The sequence below is a fragment of the Pholcus phalangioides genome, unplaced genomic scaffold, assembly GCF_987345545.1.
Source record: "Pholcus phalangioides strain wild (caught in Gottingen) unplaced genomic scaffold, Ppha-v1.0 ptg000042l_1, whole genome shotgun sequence".
Lineage (NCBI taxonomy): Eukaryota > Metazoa > Arthropoda > Arachnida > Araneae > Pholcidae > Pholcus > Pholcus phalangioides.
The window spans coordinates 10,568,306-10,593,694 of NW_028301628.1; the positions used below are offsets into that span (position 1 = coordinate 10,568,306).

Genomic DNA, 25,389 nt, shown 5'->3' on the forward strand with positions numbered 1-25,389 from the left:
CTCCTTCCGGTAAATACGCCTCTGCATGTTGGTATTGAATACCACTTTGATTCTACTAAAGCCTTTTTTCAAGTAGGAACTCATTTAGCGTCATCTTCCACTTCCTACTTCAGAGACAGATCGAGCCGTAAACCGCATGATAACCGTCTCCAATCGATCTCTCGCCATTTTCCTCACGGAAAAATACACTTGAATAAAAATGGCCGGACGTTTATATGCGGCAGTAAAAATAAGGCCATTTCCTCAGAGGCGCTCGTCATAAGAGTTTATTTTTAGATATTTTCTTTAACACACAGGCATATACGAAACCTGGCGCCCGGAGCCGCTCCCACTTGTTGGGGGCGCCGATCTTATGACACCCATCTTTTTTTTTTAATGAGACGATACTTCAACAACGTTATCTTTTTTAGATAGGATCGGCTAGACCTTGATATTGACATGAATAACTGGTATTCCATCTTATCTGATTTGCATAAAGAAATATAAATTATGCAAATTCGGTAAATTCATTCGCTGGCACATATATATTTTATGTGTATCTATGGAACTTGTTTGGTATATCTAAATGATGTTTCATGTCTATAACGAGTGTGGTCGGGATGTTTGTCATTCTTCTTTGGTGGACTTTCAATGTTCAAAGCTTTTTTTTTTTTGAGACGTAGGCCCACCGCGGTAGCGATGTAGTATCAGCTGAGATTTATTGCATCAAGAGGGTATTTGTGTTTTTTCCTTCAGTCCAGATCATCCACTGACGCATCGTAAATCAAAGAGACGGAGACCAGTTTTCAGTTTTCTGCTCCCACGATTACGATTTACCTTCTGAGGTCGGTTTCTTGACGATTACCCTTGTACTTGATAATGACTGGCGCTATATCAGGAGAGGGGGGGGGCCCTTGAAGAGTGCTTAAATTCTTCAACAACGTAGGATAGTGTTAGATTTTCCAGGATCCCAACTCTCTCAACAAGCATTGTTCGGTTGCAATTCACCCCCTTTACCCATGGTCCCACCATCTACCGCGATAATGTATACGCTTCTTTAGAAATTCTGAAAGGGTTCTATAGACCAGTGTTTTTTAATCACCGGACCTGACATCAGTCAAACGGGGCCCTTGAGTGAGAGAGAGATTCACCGATTCATTTTCCCCCTCCCCTTTATTTTCCATTGGTGGTGTGCATGATCGGGACTTCAACTAACAAAGAGAAATTTACGGGCTACGGGTTTCCACAGCTTGACGAGCAGTGTACGTGAACTTCTGGTTCGCGGACCGGCAAGCTCCGCAAAAGAAAAAAAAATTGTCCCGTCTGTGTAGCTGCAACATAATTTCTGATTCACAAAATAAAATATACTGTACCTTTTTGCATTTATTTTTAAGTATCTCTGTTTTTTTTCGTCCCCAGGGTCTGCAAATTATTTTTTACACTTATTTATTTGTTGCTGGTCTGTAAGTTATTTTGATATTAGCTTTTTTGTCGGTCCACAAATTATTTCCCCTATTCATGTGGTGAACGAACTCCATTTTCAACACCATCCATCAACACCATTCCATCACTCCATCAACACCATTCCATCACTCCATCAACACCATTCCATCACTCCATCAACACCATTTTATTTTGTTAGTCACAGTAAATAGCAATTGCATTTTTTGACAATAATTTTGACAATTAAATTTTTTGACAATTGTTTAGCAAATTCCATTTTTTGACAATTGTTTAGCAAATTCCATTTTTTGACAAATGTTTAGCAAATTCCATTTTTTGACAATTGTTTTGGAAATTACATTTTTTTGACTTGACAATTGCATTTTTGACAATTACTTTGGCAATAACATGCGACGCATTTTCATGGTTATATATATACAGGGTGCATGGCAAACGAGTTTTATGGCATTTCACTGGTGAACTGTTGATCCTAGAAGGTATACTTTCAATAAGAAAAAGTTTAAATAACGTATAAAACTCAGATATGTCATTCAGGTTTCAAGGGGTTGTATAGTCATCAAAATAAAACAAAACTTTTTATATAGTCCCTGTGTGCCCCAAAACCCAATTAGAAAGTTGTTGCCCTGTTTCTCATGATGTCAAAAAAAAATCCATATTTACAAGTGCAATATTCATTGAGATAAACAAACGCGAAAAACGGAGGAAATTTGGGAAAAAAAAGCACTAAAAAGCGGACAGAACGGTTTTCCCACATTTAATGCTGTTTTTTTCCCGCCTTTCCTCCGTTAATCGAATTACTACATGTTATTTGGATACTTTTTCTAATTGGAAGTATTCCTCTAGGATCAACGGTCCTCCACTAAAATGCTGCAAGGGGAGAATTTCCTTAATACCATGTGTATATTACCAGTCCACAAATTATTCCTCCGACTTATTTACATTTTTTCGTTCCGCAAATAATTTCTTCTACTAATTTTTTTTCTTCCACCGATTCGTAAATTACCTTTGTGCTAATTTTCCACCGGTCTACAACTTGCCAGTCCGGCTTCACATTTTCGCCGGTCCTAGAAATTGTTTAACAATTTTTACCTCCCCGTGGGTGAAAAGGTTGAAGAACCCTGGTGTAGAGTGTAATACTGTATATGAGTTTTTTTGTGAAGCCAGCTATCTTTGCGATTAGCAGTTAATGGATATAATGTAGAAATACATGAATTTCAGGAATGCAGTGGGCTTGCATCGGTAAAAAGACAGCTGGATGTTGAGGAACAACGGGACAAAAGAAAACATAGCCCAACCTACCAGCGCCGAACAGTTGCTAAGATTGAGACATTGACCCTACGACATCTATGATGCACTTTATTCATCAATCCCAGTCCTAATGTTTTTTTCTTTTGATGTGTATGCAAATTTAACATCACATGGCCAGACTTCAGATATCCACTGCGGCATCCAGTAAGTGTGTTACCGGTAAAGCCCGGAATAAGGCTAAAGCTACTCGGGGTAGATAATGATAAAGCCTAATTTATCCAGTTCCGGGCATTATTCACAACATATACATTTCACTATGTTTTGAAGAAATGTGTGTTACCTGTTTGAAATCGTAGAAAGTGACCGATTTCGTCGGTGTTCTAGTGTTCATGTTGATCACATATTCAGCCTGCGAATATATAAAACACAACACAGAAGTCGATATCATTGGTCATATTGAGTCAAATTCAATGCAAGAGTATCCAGAAAAGATAGAAAATATCGTACCTGTTTCTTATAGTCTAGAACCACCGTCACCGGAATAGTAGAGTCCCCATTTCTATATCGGACCACGTACGTCTGCAGAAATAAAAATGTGATACAGGGGTTCAATGAGTATCTTTATGTTTTCTAAGGCACGGACATTAATCGATTAACATGGAAAAAAATAGGCCATAACTGACATGAAGAGATACATGGTGTTCATAAATCGTTGCGCACCCACATTGTCGCCAAAGAAGATTTTATATGTCTGGATTGAGGGTGGAGGGAATGATAAAAAAAAACCTTACATTTATTTATGGTGGATTTTTTCTCCCCTTAATCTTTACGTGGGTGAATAAATATAGTATAGCATTGCTTGTTTAAACTGATCGTGACCAAAGATAATTTCAGTTTAGGGCTTCGATGTGTCGGACGAAGATAGATCATTACGCCCGTGGAGCCATCTAGGGATCGATCAAATCACTTCCCGTGAGTATTGATATGCGATTTGACAGAATGAGATGTAAATTTATTACTAAAAAATGGGCCATGCAGAGAAGGGGCAACAGCAGGGTGCTGGAAATATTGCGCAACAAGAAGAGTATTTAAAAAACTATTTAATAGCAGGGAAATCATTTTCGAAAATATATCTTCTCACATATAAAGAAAACACATTTCCAAAATGTTATTTTTAGGTCGAATAAAAAACACGATGAAACAGCACTGACATAACAGCCATTGCACATCATCCCACTGTTTATTCGAGAACGAAGGTCGATCCATTGTTAAATATTCTTCTTTAATAATCGAACGATCAAGAACCACTTGGAGAATATGGATGAATTCAGTGGCCATTATCAGAAGCCGTAATAATCCTCAAAGTAAACTCTCGAGGTGTAGTATATCCAATCCATTACTCTTTCAATAAAAGCCAAAATGGTAGTAATTTTCATGGTTGCCAATTATATTAATTTTTGTTGTTTCAATTGGTGGAACCATCTAGGTGGATTGATCAAATCACTTCCGGTTAGTATAGACATGCGGCTAGATTAAGATACGAATTTTTGACTAAAAATAGTGGCTTTTGATGAGATGAGGGTGAATACAGGGTAAGAAATATTTTGTGAAACAGGAAGAGTGTTTATAATATGAGTGTCTTGATCCTTCACATCATTGAACGGGATTCGCCGCGCCATGATGGAATTTTTATCGGTCATCTTATCAGAGCCACCCTTAGGCGTGGCAGATGAGGCCGAATTAACTTCCGAAAATTGCATACACATCCGTGAAAGTGATTCAATTGAGAAAATCACTCAAACTGCGAGAATTAATCATCCATCTTTTTACACGAGAGACACACTTCCCCGAAAAAAATCTATAACAATGGAGCATTGTTGCAAAGAAGAACTATTTATTTATAACTGGAAAAATCATTTTCCGAAAATATATTTCCTTACTCTTATGAAGGAAACATTTTCTAAAAATGTTATTTTTACGTCGAACACAAAAACGATGAACTGACATAATAGCCATTGTTCATCATCCATCCCACTGTATTTCAAGAATGAAGGCCGAATCCATTGTTAAATATTTTTTTTTTTTAAAAATTGAACTATCAAGAACCACTTCGAGTATATGAATCAATTCAATGGCCATTATCGGAAGCGGCGATGATCCACAAAATAAACTCTCGAGGTATAACCATTACTCTTTCAACAATAGCCAAAATGCTTTTAATTCTGTCATAGTTGTCAATTACATTCTTCTTTTTTTTTTTCAAGTGATTTATGTCTGGAATTCCCAAACAAACCCAGACAATACACCCAAAAATGTTTTTTCTGCCCATATTTAACTAACAATATTCTTGACCATGAAATAACTAAACGGTTCTCCTGTTAGGTCCATGAACTTGTCGAATTCCAGACGGTTCAACTTGACACTGCGAACTTTTATACATGTATATGGATCGTTAAAGAATATTAATAATAAATAATCCCCCGATTTTTTCTTAGGAGTACTAATAATATCTCGAACCCTACTTATGGTTGTTAGTTTTCGTATAAATGCTTGTCTAGTGACGAATACTTGTCAAGTGATCACTGAAATTGGCTATGAACCACGACGTTGGAGGACGGAAAAAAAAAAAGTAAATAAACTGATTGAAAATGACTGGTCACGATGGCCTTAAATAGGCTTTAGGACAAAAAAAAATGTCCGAGGACAAGAGGCAGCAAATAATGGACTCATCATCGCCGTCGTCGTCGCGCCACGTATTTATTGTGGAGAAGTGAAGAACTTGCGGAAGCACTTGAAACTGTATTGGTAGCAGCTAGTCTCTGTGTGTGAGGATGGTTTTGGTTTTTTTTTATTATTTTTTCGACGAATAAATTTTCTTATTTTTTGTTATATTATTCCCTGAAATTACTCATTCCACCCGCATCGGATTTTAACATGGAGTATTTATTATTTTGTGGTTTCATGGGTGAGAACCAATTCCGTACGCTCTGCGGGACGGCTGTGTTTCTAGGGCGGATGGAAGTTCGGAAATTGTTTCGCTCAAATCTTAAAGGGAGAAAGAATACAATTGTGTGGACTGTGTTCCACCCTGCTGGTTGTGGATTGAGAAATCATCCGAGACGTATAATTGACACCTTACAACAGGGATGCACAACCTTTTCAGTCCGCGGGCCAGATATGTGGTAATTCAGCCGCTTATGGGCCAGAAATAAGTATATGTAAGGTAACCACATGACCTTCAGTTTATGGGACGCTCCTGTCATTTTTGTGGCCGTCTCAACTTTTTCATAAAATGTCCGGTTTTCTCCTTTATTTTCAACGAGGCTAACTTGAATTTACGAGATCAAGAATTGAGATTATTTTCATGACGTTAAATTATTGCATTTGACAATTTTTTTTGGCTTTAATTTGAAACTTTGCTTGCCTTTGACAATACTTTTTTTTTCTTTTCTGTGATTAGCAAACTAACTTGCCTTTGGAAATTACGTGGATGTTATTGGCAACTTCACTTGCCTTCGAGAATTTATTTGGCTGTAACTGACAACTTCACTTGCCTTTGAAAATTTCGGGGCTTTGATTGATGAATTTATTTGTTTTTAAAAAAATTGTCCGTGATTTTGACGACTTTACTTACCTTTGAAAATTTCTTGGCTGTAATTGGCAACTTTATTGGCCTCTGACAATTTTTTTGGGTTGTAATTGGCAACTTTACTTGCGTTTGAGAAATTTTTTTTTGGCGATAGTTGGGATAACCTGGATGGATCGCGATTTCCCGTATTTTTATAAAAAAAATATGGTCAGCCTAGGCATTTATCGTGTTGAGTGTATTCATACTTTTCTATCAGAACACCTATCGTGGGCTGGATGGAACCTCTTGGTGGGGGCTGCATTTGGCCCTTCCCCATATACAAAATAGCATTCGCCGACATGCCGTAACACAAGAGGGACACAGCTTTTTTGAATGTTGGGGTTAGTCTATTTGTGTAATGAAGGAGAAAGTGAAGTTTAATAAGGATTACAATCCCATTCGGCCAATTCAATAGATTTTTAGAATAAAGTTATGTATTTTAAGAATTTTCTTGAATCTGTTACTAAATTTTCCCGGCATGAAGGAAAATACGGATGTTCTAGGCATGCTGATCCCTCTCGCTGTTTCCCTGCATGCCGGCTGATACGGGGGGAATACGGTACAAATTAAGTAGTGCTATTCCTGATGAATAAACAATTTAGAAAACACGTAGTTATTCACATGAAAGGAAAATTTTTTAAGCTTTATTAGGATACTGTTGTAGTTGGTAGTGATTGTTTCGCAATGAAATGTATTTTGAAGAATCGATTAGGCTGTCTATGGTCGTAATGATGATTCTGAGAAACGTCGATTAGTCTCCTGATGGCGATAAAACTGGTATCTAACACCTTATAAGTTCATAGTCAGCGAAATTCTATCAAATGAGTATTGAATACCATTACGAATGATTTCGTCTACCCACAAGAATAATTATGTTGCGAAATTTTGAGAGTGGAGTCGGTCTTTTTTTTTTGAAGTTAATGTAACTTGTAAATAATTTAGTTAGTTTGTTGTTGAATTTTTTTAATGATTTTTTTAAAAGCATTAGGAAATAAAAAGGCCCCTTAGGGCCCTATAATGTATATGGTAAGAAACATGGGGAAATCAAAAATAATCGGACGGCGAAAAGGTTTTTCGTAGAAATGCCGCATCTTCGTATAAGCTTCACGTAATTTTTACCCGAAATACAATCTCGCTTATAACATTCCCACTTATAGCGTTTCCCCACTTAGTACGACTCATTTTCTTGGTCCCAACTCCAAGTAAATCTTATTAAGAATTCCCTTTTAAAGCCTTTCCGCTTACAAGGTTTTTTAACAACGGTTTTCCGGTAAACGTTATAAATGGGATCCACAATTTAGAAATATGGATAAAACTCAATTTTGTACGTTTAACTTACCTTCTGTTTCTTTGAAAATTTTATAATATTACAAATTAGACATTAAGTTCAAGTCACAAACAAACAGGCATATTCACATGTAAAAAGAAAAAAAATGGGAAATCAAGCATTCAAATCATTTTTTCAGAAAAGGAAATAATGAAACTGGTATAGCGTAGATAAAACGGGTTGAAAGGCCATATAAATGATCTGACTAGCTCCGCAGCCCTTGGGGGAGTGAACGAAAAACAGTATAGAATTTTGAACAATTTATTCTAGAAATTGTTTTAGAGCAGAAGCTCTAACCTTTCGTGTTAGTTCCTAGGACTCTTTGTACCAATAAAATAAAGGCGACACTGACCCCGTTACAAAATTGTATTCAGCATATAGTGACGTGAAAAGCAATCGCTTGTTTTTTTCTTCAATCAACCTCACGGATCTACTGAAATCTCACAATGTCGTAGGGTCAATGTCTCAATCTTAGCAACTGTTCGGCGCTGGTAGGTTGGGCTATGTTTTCTTTTGTCCCGTTGTTCCTCAACATCCAGCTGTCTTTTTACCGATACAAGCCCACTGCATTCCTGAAATTCATTTATTTCTACATTATATCCATTAACTGCTAATCGCAAAGATAGCTGGCTTCACAAAAAAACTCATATACAGTATTACACTCTACACCAGGGTTCTTCAACCTTTTCACCCACGGGGAGGTAAAAATTGTTAAACAATTTCTAGGACCGGCGAAAATGTGAAGCCGGACTGGCAAGTTGTAGACCGGTGGAAAATTAGCACAAAGGTAATTTACGAATCGGTGGAAGAAAAAAAATTAGTAGAAGAAATTATTTGCGGAACGAAAAAATGTAAATAAGTCGGAGGAATAATTTGTGGACGGGTAAGTATTAAGGAAATTCCCCTTGCAGCATTTTACTGGAGGACCGTTGATCCTAGAGGAATACTTCCAATTAGAAAAAGTATCCAAATAAGATATACTAACAGGATTAAAGAAGTGACAAACCGTTGTAAAGGCATATACACGTCTGAAACGCATTGCTAGGGAACCACGGTAACCAAAGTAAACGTTCGGAAAGTGATTGTTGAGGCCCAAAAACCATTGTTGCCGGACAGTTTTTTGCCCCTTTGGGGCATTTGCCCTGGTCTGACGAAATTTTAAAGTAGCCTATCGGTCAAGTCGGGTTCCATTTGGTATATATGCAAAATTTGGCGACGATCGATCTAAAATTGTAGATTTGTATAGAGAACACACACACACACACACACACACAGACAGAAAATCAATTTTATATATATATAGATATATGAAACGCTATGTTTTTTTGGAAACGTATGTTGGTAAGTTTTCATTGGCACAAAAGTTCCCATTTTTAGGGATTGCACACAAATAGAACGAACTCGACCATTTTATTTCGTTATTCACAATAAATAAAATCATTGACACTTTTGTAGAGCTAAAAAGAATGAAAAATATAGAAAAAACATTTAAAAGAACGGTAAATATCTCAAGTTGTTACTCTTGGAAGCAGTAATCCATTTCCAAGCTTGTTTCCGTTTTAACGCATGGCGTTCGAGTTGTTCCCGAAATTTCTACAAGAATTCTTCTACATTGCCGAATAATGTAGTAAATATTTCAAAAGACACTTCCTCTTTTAGATTTCAACTTCACAGTCGGGGGAAAAAAAGCGTAAAAATAAATAAAATTCTTTTCCTACAGGCACGCAGTGCAAACATCCGATTAACAGTGTAGAAGCCAACTTTTGTTCCTAAGAGCACATTCCGAATAAAGTATCTCGTGCAAGAGTTAGGAATGCCATTAACGCCAGGGTTAAAAACTCCAACAACAAATCTCAAGTGAAGAACTGCCGGAAGAAGAACAACAAGATGGAAAAAAAACATCTAAAGGACCATCATCTGGAATAACAGGAATACATCCAAACCTATCCCCCCCCACAGAAAAAGACCTATCAGTTATTCTTTATCTCATTCGTATTGCCACCTCCGAAAGAAATTCCAAGACATCTCGAAGGGTGGCGGTCGATGCAACGCTTTTTGCATGCCGTCTATCTTTGTTGGAAAGACAACAAAAGCTGAAAGGAAGAGACAGAAAGGGGTTACGCAACTGTTTCAACAAGACTATAGTTAGCATCTCCGATTGCAAACAGCAGGAAAATGAGGAAGAGGAGGATGCGTGGATCCATTTGATCTCAGAATTATACACTGAAACTATTTGACGGCGCAGACACGGCCTTGAAGTCGTTTCCGGGTCGGGTTCTTGTGACGACATCGTCAAACAAATGGATATGTAATGTTGGTGGTTCTCTCTTTCAAGAATACGTTTTCGATTAAATGAATTTAAAATCATGTGAACTAACCCGAAATGGATTCGGCCCTGCTTAAACGGATATTAACAATTCCGGCGCATAATATCCGATTAAGCGGGGAATACGATTATGTGTGGAACAATTAGATTGCAGTTTCATACCGTAATATAGATTTTATATTGAAAAAAATATACTGTATACATAATTATCATATTATATGAGCAAAAATATATCAGAATAGAATGGATTAAAAAAAATATCAGATTTTAAGTTCAATATAATGAACATCGTGGCCCAGTGCCAATATCAGCGCCAAAAGCAGCTAGAATATATAGTGGGATATATATATAAGATGAAATGAATTCAAAGAGAAAATTAGCCCAATCCAATATGCTGAGAAAGAAAATCGACAGAAATGAAATTTCAAATTGAAATTATATAATTATCATATTATATGTTTTTAAACTTTCGGAGTTTTCAAAATATTTGGTGATTTGTTTGTCGCCTAATTATGGCGAGGTTGACTGATGTATTTCTGGCTTTTCAGCGTAAAACCATTGCAATAGAAATTAGTCGACACTGTTAAAATTAGATTTTCTCTTCCGTTTTCTGATCAAGAGCTTCCGTTCTTCGCACATCTTCTTCTATTTCTCATCCACACTTTTTGAAATGCTTTGATACCCGAGCATGAGAAATTCCATGCTCTTTGGCAACTTCAGTTGGAGTTTTTTTTTCTACTATCGTTTTATATTTAATTCAAAACTTTAAATCTTTACTAACAGAAACATTCTTTCTTTTCGCGTAATTTTTTCTCATTTTAAGATATTGCACGAAGTCTGGGCGTTCGTGCAGATTTCTTGATTTTCTTATTTTCATTTGAAAAATTAGCGCTCTCTATGGGCTAAACAAAGAACAAAAATAAAATAAAACAATTAAATGTATTGAAGATAACTTTGACATTTCAGGGCACCGAAATTCTGGATTTTTTTAAATTTAAACTCTGTTCACATATTTTATTTAATTTTAATGCTTTATTCAATAAAAATGTGATGTACATAAGGATTGATGTGTATTTACAGTTGTTGTCTCGTACGGATTCCTATATACAATTAAGAGGGAAAAGTTTCAGATATTATCGCATTTTAACGTGAGAAAGACGGGAGGGGTCTGTGTGAATCTGTAGCTCTTTCTGGCAGTTTTGAACTTTTCAGTATTTTAAAACATGGTATAATATTTTCTAAGACAGGGTAGAGTTATAACACAAAGGATTAAGAGCAAAAAAGTATCTATTAATCTATTTTTGTTATTATTTAATTTTTAAATCCTTCTGTGCATACTCTCTGACCTCTTTTGATGTCCGTCAGTGTGTATGGAACTCGGTATTGAAAGAAGTTTATTTTCTACTCAATATGATTTCAGTATTACCTCGATTCCAGTTTAGAATAGAATCGGCAATGGAAACATCTGACAATGATCTTTCCGATGAAGGCCAGCCAAGCTTGACGTTTTCGATTTGTAAAAATTCACAGAATTAGTGATGTGAAATCAGTATCGGTAAGCAATTAGTTTCTCATAAAATATTTTGGATTCTTTGATATATATCCTATTGACGAGGAAGTCCAACGATATTTCATACACTTTCATCTGCAGCAGTTTCTTCGCAACCGATCGTTAGGTTGCAGGTCTAGGTTGTTTCCATTGGTGGCTTCGATGTGGTTTGCGTTTATTGTTTCTATTTGTCTTCAGCTGAAGCACCGCTGGAGGTATAATTTTATTCTGATCCATCATCTTGCTGGACCCATAAAACCACAAATCTGTTACCTAAGCTAATTACTGACATGCAAAAGAATGTCTATCCAGTACCGGTCGATTTCAATGTAGAACAATCCAAAGACTCAAACACGTTTCTTTGTAACACATACTCACTACGGGTCTTACATAAACATCTGTATTAACGATGGTGAATAAAGAAAAGACAAGTAAAAGGAACAAAAAAAGGCGAAGGATTTGTGAAGTCCTCAATCATTGTCAGAGTTAGGAACATGCCGCAACTTATACGAAGTGTTAGTGAGAGTGAGGGCTTGTGTGTGAAAATGTGAAAGAAAAATAGTCTTTTTATATATATATATTTTCTCTCCTGGCATTGAGCACGACGAGCACTCATTCACAAAACAAGTACAAGAAAAAAAAAAGTAATTCAAGACACAAGGGTCAACAACCCGTGTTCGATGTTTCAATATTTGTATGTCGAAATTTCATATATCCACACCCATGATGTGATTCTCTTCGGTCCTTTCTCTCTCTCTCTCTTCAAATCATAGAGTGTGTGGCTTGTGATGCAGCCACCCACATTCACTACATTTTTTTTTTCTTATTACTATTACAATATTATTCTCACTTCTGAATAGCCATTATCTGAAGGCAACAAGAGATTCGCCGAAGAAGAAAAAAAACCCCACCAAAATGGAATCATGTCGCCCACGGATCCGTTTCGTGCATCATCATCCCAGCTTTAATAAATCTCTGTGATAATGGCTATATATATATATGTATGCAATATTTCATAAGAATTCATACATTCGACACCGCTTATTAGAATCAGGGATAATTTTATCATTCGGATAATGTTATCATTTTCACTAAGTACGGAACGAACCAAATTATAACACTGGAAAAATCTGTTTATAATTATCGGAACCTCGCGGTTTATGTTATCAATATCTTTCATCGAAAATATTTTCTTTTTGAATATTTTGAATCTAAGGTTGGACCAGCCTAATTTTTTCCTTATAACTTATCTTTATCAATCTACAAGACTATGTAAGACAAGGATGCTCAATCTTCAGGAGGGTGACGGGCCACTTAAGTAACTTTAGTGATGTCAAAATGCACCGCGGGTGACGCTCGTTGGTTGCATTTTTCAAGTTGCATAAACGAACTTTTCTAAAACTTTTGAAGTGCAATACCGGCCTTACAACAATTGAAAATGCACGATACAACATTTTGAAAACTGTTATGTGGGAAAGAAAAACTGAGTTGTTCCGTTTCCAACTTCCCGTTTTATCGAACGGGACATGTGTTTTCACAACAGGAAATTTTTTGGATATAGTTATCAATGGGTTTTTGTTATTAGAAACCTCGAGTCCCGATGTGATCACATTAACGGCGTGCACTGTATATTATTATTTTTTTTAACATACCAAAACATGTGTCTTGTGCAAGCATGTAAGTTTTATATTTGTTATGCATTCGCAGCTCGAAGTTGGAAACCACAGAAAACCAACTTCAGCCGACCACCACTGCGGCGACGGTGGGGGGGGGGACCTCGCGGTGATAGAGGAAATACTGGGAATGAAGTAGTTGATCTGTTAGCCAAAAGAGCGACCGAAAGACCATCGCGGGCGATGAAGAAGTTGCGAAATGATATGTTACAGAAATGGCAATCACTATGGTCAAATGACACGAAAACAGGTCGTAAGATCTATGAAGTTCTTCCACAAATGCTCTAATTATGGCTGGTCTAGAGAGACTATTTTATTTTTTTCAGAGCATGGTCCCTTCCCCTTCTACTGTATATTCATCGTTTTCATAAGAGTAGGTTTTCTAGTATGTGTAAATGTAAAGGGGAGGGAACCATCTTTCACTATGCTACAGCATGTGAGTATACCATGCTGTAGCATAGTGAACTGACTTTCATTTTGGCTTTACTACGCCACAGAATTACACTACCTGGAAGCTACAGTTACTGAGAAAACACTCCAGAATCGAAAGAATTAAGCACCTTATTAGATACATCATTTCAAACGAAGACAAAATCACAGTCACGAAAGAGTGCCAAAGTACGAATGTTTCAGTTCCCTCACAAGCTGATAACAACTCTTCATCAGACTCAGACTATGATCCTCTGGCATGAGATGAGATATTTTGGGGTTGTCTTACGGTGTCTTTGTGAGCGGCTTTTGACAGACAATGAAGTTCCTGATTCTCGTTGCTGTCAGTGGACAACGTCGCCTGTCTGGTATATATTATATGTATGAATGTTTATATATGTTTATATATCTCTCTTATATGCCCCCTATGGGGACAGAGCGTGGGTCATGGTTGGTTTCGGGACCTCGCGGTGCGAGACCGTCACTACGACCACCACAGTGGCCGGCTGTCCGAAGTCTGAATCATTTCTGAAATTCGGACTTTGGCCAAAACTCTTAGCCAATTCACGAAGGGACTGGCCCCGTCGCAAATCGGCCGCACTTCGGGCTTTGGTATAGTAACATTTTTACTATTACAATATTATTCTCACTTGTGCATTCGGAATAACTATTATCTGAAAGTAACAAGAGATTACACGGGAAAAAAAACCTTCCGAATGGAATCATGTCGCCCACGGATCGCTTTCCCGCATCATCCCAGCTTTAATAAATCTCTGTGATAATGGCTATACACAATATTTCATGATTATATATTTTTTCATTTTTTTTTAACAAACCAAAACACGTGTCTTGTCCAACATGGATGCTTCTTCTTCTTCTTTTTTTTTTTTAGAAAGAGCATTTGCGGCTTGGATTAAGTCGCCTTTTGGGAATTTGCGCAGGATCGTAAAGTTCGGCGCTTGGTATCGTGATATACAGCAGATATAACTTGAAGCATTTGAGTATCAAATTTTAGTTTGCCTATAATAACGATGTCGGAGGATACGTCCTTTGTGGATCCAGTAGCGAAATGGTGGAAATTCGATATCCGATTTTTTTCGCTATCGGAATGAAGCTCTTGTGGGTTTAATACATACAAATTCTAGGAATCGGTGCTCAACTTAGAAAGCTTTTTCGTCGTTTATTTGACTGTTTTCCAAGAATTCAATGATTTTTATACACGCTGATCCAAAATGTTTGCTCAGTGGACATCTCTGCTACCGTTGAGTTATTAGTGCTCATTTAGAAACCTTTCAATTACAAAAAAATTTTCCAATGATGTGCGGTTACTCAAAATGTAAAATTTCCCAAGAGGTCATATACGTAAAAAAATAATGGAAATTAATTTTCAGTTAAATAACCCTGTTTACTAAAACATTTGATTAGTGAAATGTAAATGCGGCTCTGAGAAAAGTCATTATCAAAAAAATTACGTATTTTATACGGAAATATATGAAGTTTTCACCATTTGCCGCCAATGATTGAGTGTGCTTTACAAGTTGCGAAACGTAAGTTTTACTCGATGGTGTAAAAATTCTGCAATTGTTGAAATTATAGTCAAAAAATGTAATTTACAAAAAAAAAAAAAGACTAAAATATTTTCTGGTTCAAAGTCCTATATTACCGTTCTCCCTAATGCATAGATTTCCAAATGGCGTTCCGTGGTATGGGATTTCCGTGAGAGCTTTTTTGGGGCTCCGTGGAATCAAATATCAAGAAATCCTTAAAAATCCCAGAACACGGAGAGCTTGTAATTCTTGTTACCGATGTTGTTGTTTATTTTGAATTGTAACAAAAAAGTTGGTTGTGTTCAAACAAAAATTCAGACCATATTTGCATGACCACAAAAAAAAAAACCAAAAAAAAAACCCAATAATTCTAGTATTTTCCCCCAACATCGTTGGTCAAAAACTGTGAACATTTTAACCATTTTAGAGAATTAAAGTGATTGCAATGCAATTTTTCCCCCTCCAAATCGTTCTTTTGTTTAGGAGGTGTCACGACTCCTAAAGTCGATTTTCAAAAATGATTGAAAAATATTCCATTCAATTGCAAATCAAATGCAAAAGAATTTCGTGTCAAGCGGGTTAATTTATTCTTTCAAATCAAAAGGAAGAAGTAATGAATTATAGTTTGAATCAGAGGTTCTCAACTGGTGTTCCGCGTGAACTCCCCAGGGACTCCGTGGCCGCTCGAGGAAAAAAAAACCTGTAAATTTGAAAATATATATATATATCTTTTTTTTGAAGAATAAAAATAAATCAGTAACTCTTTGATGAATAAATAAAAAATAGGCCTATACAGGGCTCCGCCATATAAGTTATATAGTACCAGAAAGGGCTCCATGAGTCAAAAAGGTTGAGAATCACTGGTTTAAATGTATCCAAGAAAAGACACTTTGTGAACCGATTTTTTCAGATTGCAGTTTTTGAGCTGATCCGTAAGATGCTGCACCAAAAATTCTGAAATTTTTGCAGAAATTAATTCATTTATTTGACATGTGTTAATAAATTAACTTCCGATCCAGTAGTTGACCAATTGAACGTATTAAAAAAAATTTTGAATTCAGATTTTGGAGAAATTCATATTTTTATCAAAACTTTAAAAATTTATCAAATTCTAACTAATGGTCAGACATGAACTTTTGAGGTTCATTTTACTAACACATAACACAAACATTTCTGCAAATTTTCAACATTTTTGATGCAATACTTCTTTTTTTTTTAAATCTTATGGATGAGCTCAAAAACTTCAATCTCAGAAAGTGTATTTTTAAGTTTGGCAAGTGTGAAAGTGTTTTTCTTGTATACCTTTACACTATAATTCATTACCGCTTTATTTGATTTTGAAAGAGCAATTAAACCGATTGACGCGAAATTTTTTGCATTTGATTTGTAATTAAATGAAATACTTTTGAAAAGTTTAAAGTTATTTTTGAAAAATCGATTTCAGGAGTCGTAACACCCCTTAATGTTGAAATTTGTTGGACGTTTTTTAATATTGAATTTCTATACAAGAATCAGGTTTCATCTCCATGCAATGGTAAGACGTCATGAATATTATTTTTCTTTTATCTAGAAATTATCACTGTGGCCCGTGACCGCATTACCTGTACTTTATGGGACGTTTCCCCTATAAATCGTAAAAAAGATTGATTTGTAGAGAAAAAATTTACTCGCTAGGAGTGAGTTATCTTGTATCACAAAATTTACATGAACTTTACGGGACACCCTGTATATTAGAGACATTTGAAATTTGGTAAAGTTTCGTGCAAAAAAAGCCACAGGTATTTGAAGTATCGGCAATAAAACTGGTTTTCTTGTTCGCATGTTGGAAATAGGTGGGGGGGGGGGAGATTAGTGTCCGTAGATTTTACTTTCGCTCCATCTTCTCTCTTTCTCACCTTCTCAATATTTTTTCTCTTTCTTTCTCTCTCAAAAATATATAGTAAATGATATATTAAATATGTAGAGGGGAAAAATCCCTAAACTTCAGTATAGAAAGAACGGGGAGGGGAATAACTTCCGTTCATAAGGTTACAGTGAAGCTTCGAGATGATCAGGAAAGGGGTGGTGAAAAAATATGGAAAGTTGGAATCAATTTCTTCCATTTTCACTTCGACGAGAAATATCGTCCGTGATCTATCTTTGAGTTAAGGGAACTTATTAGTGCTCCGAAAGTCTCTGTTGGAGGGCAACCAGATGCTTAAAGTTCTAATCTCAAATTGAACACGAATTCAAAGGTTTTACGAAACCCTTCTTTAAGCCAACTGACCACCTCCATAAATTCACGTTCTCCTAAATAACATTAACATCAATCGTAACGTATTCGTCAGAAGTTTCAACCGGAACTGGTACCATAATCTTACAGAATTTTGGTGATTTCACTCCTGATGTGACTCGGTCACAGTAGACACGACCGTGAAGTCAATGTCATTTCCGTTCATTCCATATCGCAAGCCATTCCAGCCGCAAAAAGTATGTAGTCACCAAACCACGACAGATATATAAATAAAAATACGATTTTTTTCTCTTCTAAATTCCGAGATCACGACTCCTCTTAAATGTCTGACGCATTTGAATCCGGATCCTTATAGTAAGAAGGAAAAAAAATGTCGCATCATATCATAATTATGGACAGCGCAAAACTGATTCACGAGCATGAGACGAACGGACACGTCACATTTGTAGCATTTTTTGGGATGGTGTTGGTGGTCTGCCGAGCTCTGTCTTTCACTTCCATGTTAGGAAGGAATATAAGGAAGTTTTGAAAAAAAGAAAAAGCCATAAAATGGTGGCAATTGTAGTCTCTCCGCCACTGCTATTATGGCCGAGGAGAATAAGAAAAAAAAAGTATCATGATGGTGAATTATGGCCATAGTTTAGGGTTTTTATAGCATAACTTCAAGACAGATATTACAGCAAAGGCGTAGGTTCCGTCTACTCTACTCTCCTTCTCCTCCTTCAGACCGATGTTAGTAGCACTCACAATCGAAGTAATTATGACCATCTTAAAGCCAAGATGTCCTTCAATATCTCCAGGGCTGCATTACGATGGTACGTGCACGCGATAAAGCGTGCTTCCAATAAAAAGAAAGCAGGTTTGTGCTTCCAAGTTGAGCAGTCCACAAGACGGTACGGTACGGCTTCTGGATTTGGTATCGTAAGTGACGGGGTTAATAATACCTGTGCACATTTGCACCACAATGTGGTGTTCGGATTTGGTAAGATGCCATCCATGAGTGTGTGTGTGTGTGTGCTCTGCAATTCAATGCTACATTTGGTGTGAGTCTTCTAATCTCTAGTGAAAGATGTGTGAGGTATGGCTGAAAGTATGACAAGGAAGGCGGGAGAGATAGTGAGAATGCCTCGAGGTCTGTTTTAAAAGGCACCGTCTTATCAAGGGTCTTAACTCAGGAGGAATTACGATCTCTTGCCCGGCGGAATGAATACCTTATCTTCATTCCTCTCTATGTTCTCCAAATTGAGTAAAGCCACTTCTCTCTCCATCCTTGTTTCTCCCCCCCCCCCAGTGTAGATTCGCCATCTTGTTAGCAGCGATGAAAACACCCTCATGAAGACATGGCTAAAGTTAATGTCTTTGTGATTATTAGCGGTGGCTTAAGCGAGGGTGCAAAGGGTGTGGTACACCCGGACGGCAGGTTGTAAGGGGCGGAAACTTGGGTTTTTGTTTAGACACACAATTTTTGTGAATTTTGAAAATCCACAAGACATCATGCGCTGTCACTTTTTTGAGCCATGCCTTGACAACGAATATGTTGAGAGAACTTGAAGGAACAGACAGGACCTGGTGCCGTAATATCAGAAATAAAAATGGGCTCGATCACAAATACAAATATAAAGGTGCAAGTGCGTATTTTGGTGCCCCCTCCACCAGTAATTTTTTGGGAGTAGTCAAATGAAGGCAAAGAAAAAATTCGGGTTCTTACTTGTCCAGAGCCTGGAACACCGGAACCCCTTCTCACTCCCCTAGTTTCTGCCCTGGAAACCTTGGATTTTGGCATTTTGGCGTTATCCAGGTTCAACTCTAGGTTGGAGATTAATTAAAAAATTCAACCCCGAAAGGAAAGGAAATATGACGGCTGATCAATAAGAATGTGATGTGGAAAAAATTATACCTGGCAAAATGGGGAACGGTGAAATAGCTATGCTCTAGGGTCTAGGTTAAAGCCCTTTCAGTCCCCCACCAGGGTTCGTCTTTAGGAACGGCACATGAGACTTTGCACCCTCCAGACCAACCATGGCCCCCGCTCTGTCCCCCTAGGGGATATAAGCTGGTTCGTCTCAGGAGATGTGGGCTATGGTGGAAAAAGACTTTGCACCCGGGCGGTAGATGAGTTCAAGCAACGCCACACTAGAGATAGTGCGGAAATATAGTGTGGAGATCTCTAGTGTGGCGTTAGCTCAAGCCGTCACTGTTGATTATGAAGTCTTACGCAAATAAGAATGTATCGCAAAATTTCATTAGGTGATGCATTTTGGGCGTTGTTCATGTTTGCATCTCTACAATTGTGTAACGTTGGCGCATTTCCACCGCAATGTATCACGAGAAATTCGGATCAGAATCTGCGATTCAGTACTTCCCGGCGTAACTACGTATTAGGTGTAATCAAATTAAAAAAATGATGAGGGCTGCAGAAGAAAATATATAGAGTGTTGTGCATTTTACAGAATGTTACAGCGTGGCGTAACACGTTCAGATAGAGTCCTTGATAGCAGGAAGCATAGCATCCTACTGCATTGTTAGTAGGTTCGTCAGTTAGTTGACTATCTTCATAATCATGTCAGCTGATGATTGATTTACTTGAGCGTGAAGCCTTCGGAACGGTATATACTGTAAGAAATTACAATAACTACATCCCGCCATGAACGAACAAAAAATATTCTGGAATTTTGAGTGTGAGTGATGAACACCATTCGTATCTTCAAATTTCACTGGGAAGTACTGGAACATTCATCCTACTGTCTGGACCTATCACCATCATGTATCTTGTACTCTCTGTCCCCTCCCCCCTCTCTTTCAAAGACATCAGCTAAATACGGTTAGCATTGGGTGCTCAGGTTAAGAACTCGTAAAAGATTGATTGTTCTCACAGTCCAAAGGTTTCTTTGAGAAGGGCCTACGTAATACACCGGCGTACGAAATAATGAAATCTTTACCTGGACAAAAAAGGCTGGTACTTAATATATTTTATCTCTTCAGGGACTCTTAACACCTTCGGACTGTTGACACCGTTACAGTCTACGAAGATTCTTGTCACCTTTCGACTTTTGTAACCTTTGGACTCTGGTCATCTTTGCACTTCTGTCTAGTTTTCATTCTTCAAGGACTCGCGTCACATTTATATTTTTAGGGAACTCTCATCCTTTGGAGTCTTGGGCGTTGTCAACTCTGGACTGTTGTCAGTTTCGAACTATTGTCACTTTCGAACTATTGTCAACTTCGGACTATTGTCACCTTTCATTCTTCAGGGACTCTCGTCATCTTTATATTCTTTCAGTGCTTTCGTAACCTTACGTGGAATTAACTCAACTGTTCCATAACACAAATGTGATAAATCGGTGATTGCATTTATCGCATAAAATTACCGGTTTTTTCCCGATTATGATACATATTCACCGACAAAAATGGTCGGTGATTATGCATAATCACAGTATTTACCACATTTACCGCAACATATACACAGAATGTAGACTTCAGGAGTCAGGAATATGTGTATATATATATATATATATATATATATATGTGTATATATATATATATATATATATATACGTATATATATTGCGCGTATTATAATCTTCACTTAAGACATGGGCGGAGATACGGGGGGCGTGCCCCTCCCCCCCAGCGTCAAAGGTGGAGTCCGACTGATATGTATATATGAATTGACATCATCATCATCTTGCCCCCCCCCCCCTTCTCAGACTTCCAAGTCTATCTCCGCCTATGGCTTACGATATTTCTTTTTTACCTCATCAAAACCAATTCTCAGCTTAAAAGTCTTCGCCTAGTTTGCATCCATATGAGTGTTATGGACAAGGGCATTTCCATTTTTTGTGTGTATCTGTGACATTTTCCTCCGCACATTGTGGATGTTTTATTTTCTTATTACCCACTATTAACTCTGCGAGAGTAAAGAACAAAAATGCAAGTAGGCTTAACATGGCTCCAAGAAGACGACAAGACATTGAAGAGAAAGAGAAAAGAAGTCGCCTTCATCTTTTTTCCTGAAGAAGATACGGGAATTCCGCTCCCATACATTCATATATTTGGGAGTTTTTCTTATGTCTTTCTCAAAGAAAAAAAAAAAAAGAAGCGAGGACAAAAAAACCCATCTCCTCTTCATATGTTGAGTGAACGGCGTGTTGGCTTTTCAAAAACTTGACATGTGTAACAAGCCCTATTAAGAAGAGCTAAGCGTTGCGATAACTAAAGTGCTCATCTTCTCCACCCTTGTAAAAGTTATGGTGGTTGTGGAAGTGAAGTTATGACGAGAGCTTTTTTTTGTTTTTTTTCATCCGTTTGTGGACTTTGGGTGAGGCGCGATTTCAAGAGAGAGAGAGCGTGGAAAAAAAATGACGCTTATAATATATTTTCTCGAAAATTTAGTTGAGTCTTTGGAAAATGAATGTGCTAGGGACGGAGGATGATACCATTCAACTGGATCGTATGTTGCTCCGATTTCTAATGGTGAATGTCAGATGGAAAAGAAAAAAAAAAATCATATATTGATGATTCATCTCCTATACTTTTGATGACTTATCTCTTTTTCTCTCCTGATGATATCTATATCTCCTCTTACTATTTGTAAGCAATATAAGCATCTTGGTCCCAGGCTAAAACTCAGACCTTTAAGGCGGGGGCGTAGCCAGAAATTTCGTTCGGGGGGGGGGACCACTTTCATTTCGGGAGGGGATCAAAGTGACAGAACAATGGATTTGGCCATCTTTTTCCCTTTTTTCTGTCATTTTCTCACATTTCGGGGGGGACCAGACCCCCAAGTCCCCCCCCTCCCCGCTACGCCCTTGCTTTAAGGTATCCGACTACCTTTCTCGTCACTTTTCTTTAAAATGGTACTGGAGTAACTTTAATAACAGTTTTTTGATAGATAGTGTTCGAAAATGAAGAAAACAATAATACATTTTTTTGGACTACTTAAAATGTTATTTTTTCTATGGAAAATTCATTTTTATATGTCAAATTTTAAGCAAAATTCGTATGATGTTCCAAACACGATTGCAAACAATTCTACGAATGGAATGTTTGTTATTTTGACAAGTACCTTTAGCTAGTAATGATGCAGGTTTATGAAATAAAATTTTAAGGGATTGTGTCATATGCTGATAAGCTACACTTAAATCTGTTTATGTACGTGTGAATTTTTGGGAATTTCATTCTACATTTGTCTATAAAACACTCTAATTAGATAAATATATGTGATAGACTTTATATTTTAGTCCACAACCTCGTCAATGTACAATAAAATAAAATATTAAAATTTCGTAATGATACAATGAATAGATTTTTAGAAATTGTGTTTCAAACTCTAGTAAAATTCCAAAAATTGCATTCTTCGTTAAACGCGTTTAAAATTTTTAGTCACGCATTACTTGTGTGTAAAAGCTCATCACTGAAGTGGACGTAACTTCGGTTCTGATCGTCATATAAACAACACATGGCCTGTTTTGGAATCACAAAATATAGGGCTTTCTTTAAAAAAAAATCAATATTTTCTTCCAAAATGACGCTTTCAACGTAGTCGGAGACCTTAAACCACAAAGTTTATTTATTTAGATATCAAAGCTTACAAAGAGAGCATCGTATAATGAAAATGATGTATGGGGAAGAATCACGTAAATATCAAAGTAAAACGGGAACCGATAACAAACAAGTTTAGAAATATATATAAGATCAACGCGAAAAGGCGCAATCAAGGATTTGTTCAATCAAGGTTCGTTTAACCATGTATGACGCGTAGCACCTTATTCCGCGTTAACACACACAGTTCACTCCATCACTCCAGATCGGTGGACTACTAATTTCGGACCAATAGGCGAGTTAACGCCCCTAAATGTCGCATTTTCTAAATGAACTTTGGCAAAGCTCTTGTTTAATACTTTCGTCTATCCTATGTTGGTGACAAGAAGACGAATCAAAATAAGCATAATTAAGGTGACAATGTGACCCGTATTTTATGGATCATTATAGAATTTTCCCGTAATTTTGGCCGTCCTGACATCTAAAATGTCTGTTATTTTAACAAAATTTACTTCGTAATTTTCACTTAAATCATGGATGGAGATAATTTTCCTAACTTATAAATTAAATTCTCATAATTATAACTATAAAAAAATATTCGAACTCTGTTAGGTACACATGAACACTTGCGGGATAACTCATTCGGCAGTACCCATGGCGATAGACCGGAGTTGTGCTCAATTTAAAAGAAAGAAAATCAAAGGTATACACAGTACTAGCTCCTCCTTCGAATCCACCGCTGGCAGAGCCTCCTAAGGTTGGCGTTCGTTCAGTGTGCATTGCTTGGCTTGCAATGAAATATTTTGTGACGGTCGCACACAGGGCCGGAACTTAAAGTTTTGTGAGGAGGAACTAAAATTCGATGATTTTACAGCAGTACTTTGTCCTTACCCAAAATTAGCCGTCTTCTAAAGTCTGCCGAGCGGGACAGATTTGCCCCCTCTAGTTCCGGCTCTGGCCGCATACATGAATTGGAAATCTCAGCAAACCACTCAAACAGAACGCATAGCGTGTGCATGTAGACTCGCCTTCAGATGGGACACAATACGGTACAGATATAATTTTCTGTTATTTTAAAAAAGCCCTTTTGTTAGCAGAGCACGGGGAAAAAATTCACCATGAAATCACGCAGAATCAGGAAATCAGCAACTAGTTTTACAAGACATTGAACGGCAATCACTACAAATTTCTGAAGATGACACCAGATCACGGGAGTTGCATTAAAAGAAAATCAAAAACGATTTTTACGCGTGGCCCTACTAAATTCATCCAGCCTTGCGATGCAGGTCCATTCTTCAAGCAAACATATCTCTTTATCATAATTTCTACTACGGTCGGTGCGTCCCATACATTCAATAAACTGAAATTCAGCGTCCAAAAAAATAAAAGAAAGCACTCTTTCTATCTCTTCTTGAAATCTGTGAAATTGCTAGGCCTAAATACAAATTTTTTCTGAAAAACAGCTATTGAAGAAGAAAAAAAAATCTCTATTAGATTGTGTTGTATGTATATTATTACAGATTTACGAAAGGAACAGTTGCCATGTTTCTTCTTTTTCTTGCTGTTGTTGCACGAGGAATTCTCAAATGTTGATTCCCATGTACTGTCAAATAAATTTGATGGCTAAGGGGGTCGAGTCGTGCAGAAGCCGGCGAGATCTATGCGTTTAGACACCCCACGGAGGTTTAAAAAGACATCCGCAGCTGTCGTCAAGTCGTTTATCGTATTTAACCACCCAAGACAAGGGACAACCTATTGCCCATCAACCTGATAAAACATTTCAACGCGGGAGGTTCTTGTTCACGTTTTTTTTTTCTAACGTCCATGCTTTTCTTGAATCTCTCTATCTCATGTCTGAATTTTGTTTTTTACCCTGGGAAACACCTTCTCCACAAGGCTTTAGATTATTACACAATGACGTTTTTTGTTTCTAAACAATCACGACGTGTACTAAATACGGATAGAATCAATCATACGGATAGAACCATCATTCTGCTTGAAGAAACATGTTCTTGAAGACGGAAATATATTTCCATAGTCTGACCGAACATGATATCTCAGACCTGGACATGGAGAAATACGGACAGAGGAATTATTTACTGTGCCATAAGAGTTTTAAATATCGGAAATCTCACGTATGAAGGGCGTGTCGGCCATTAGAAGTTTAGTGAATGCACCAGTGAAAGAGATTTAAATAGAGTAGGTTGTGTCGCGAGAGACACGGCCGCAAGTTTTCAACTAGAACATGTTAATTAGGCTAATTAGTAAAGTATTAAGTTAAGGTTTCTTAACCTTTTTTTTTCAGCCATGACCCAAAATCAAAAATAAGATCAGCTTTGAGTCCCATGGAAGAGTTTGTTTCCCGAAATTAGCAAAAACAGCAGCGCAATAGGTGAATTTATAACTGTAAGAGGATTCGTACGACTCACCTAGGAAGCTCCTGAG

General features: G+C 37.2%; 1 protein-coding gene across 1 annotated transcript in view; it reads right to left on the minus strand.

Annotated features, from left to right (window-relative positions):
• The window catches only part of LOC149064466 (uncharacterized), a 50,542-nt gene that overhangs the window by 9,357 nt on the left and 15,796 nt on the right, over positions 1 to 25,389 (minus strand). Inside the window, exons 2-3 of the mRNA XM_089255123.1 lie at positions 3,199 to 3,270; positions 3,032 to 3,100 (exon numbers count right to left, since the gene is read on the minus strand). Coding sequence (XP_089111249.1) covers positions 3,032 to 3,100; positions 3,199 to 3,270 — 141 coding nt within the window. The remainder of the gene's footprint in view (positions 1 to 3,031; positions 3,101 to 3,198; positions 3,271 to 25,389) is intronic.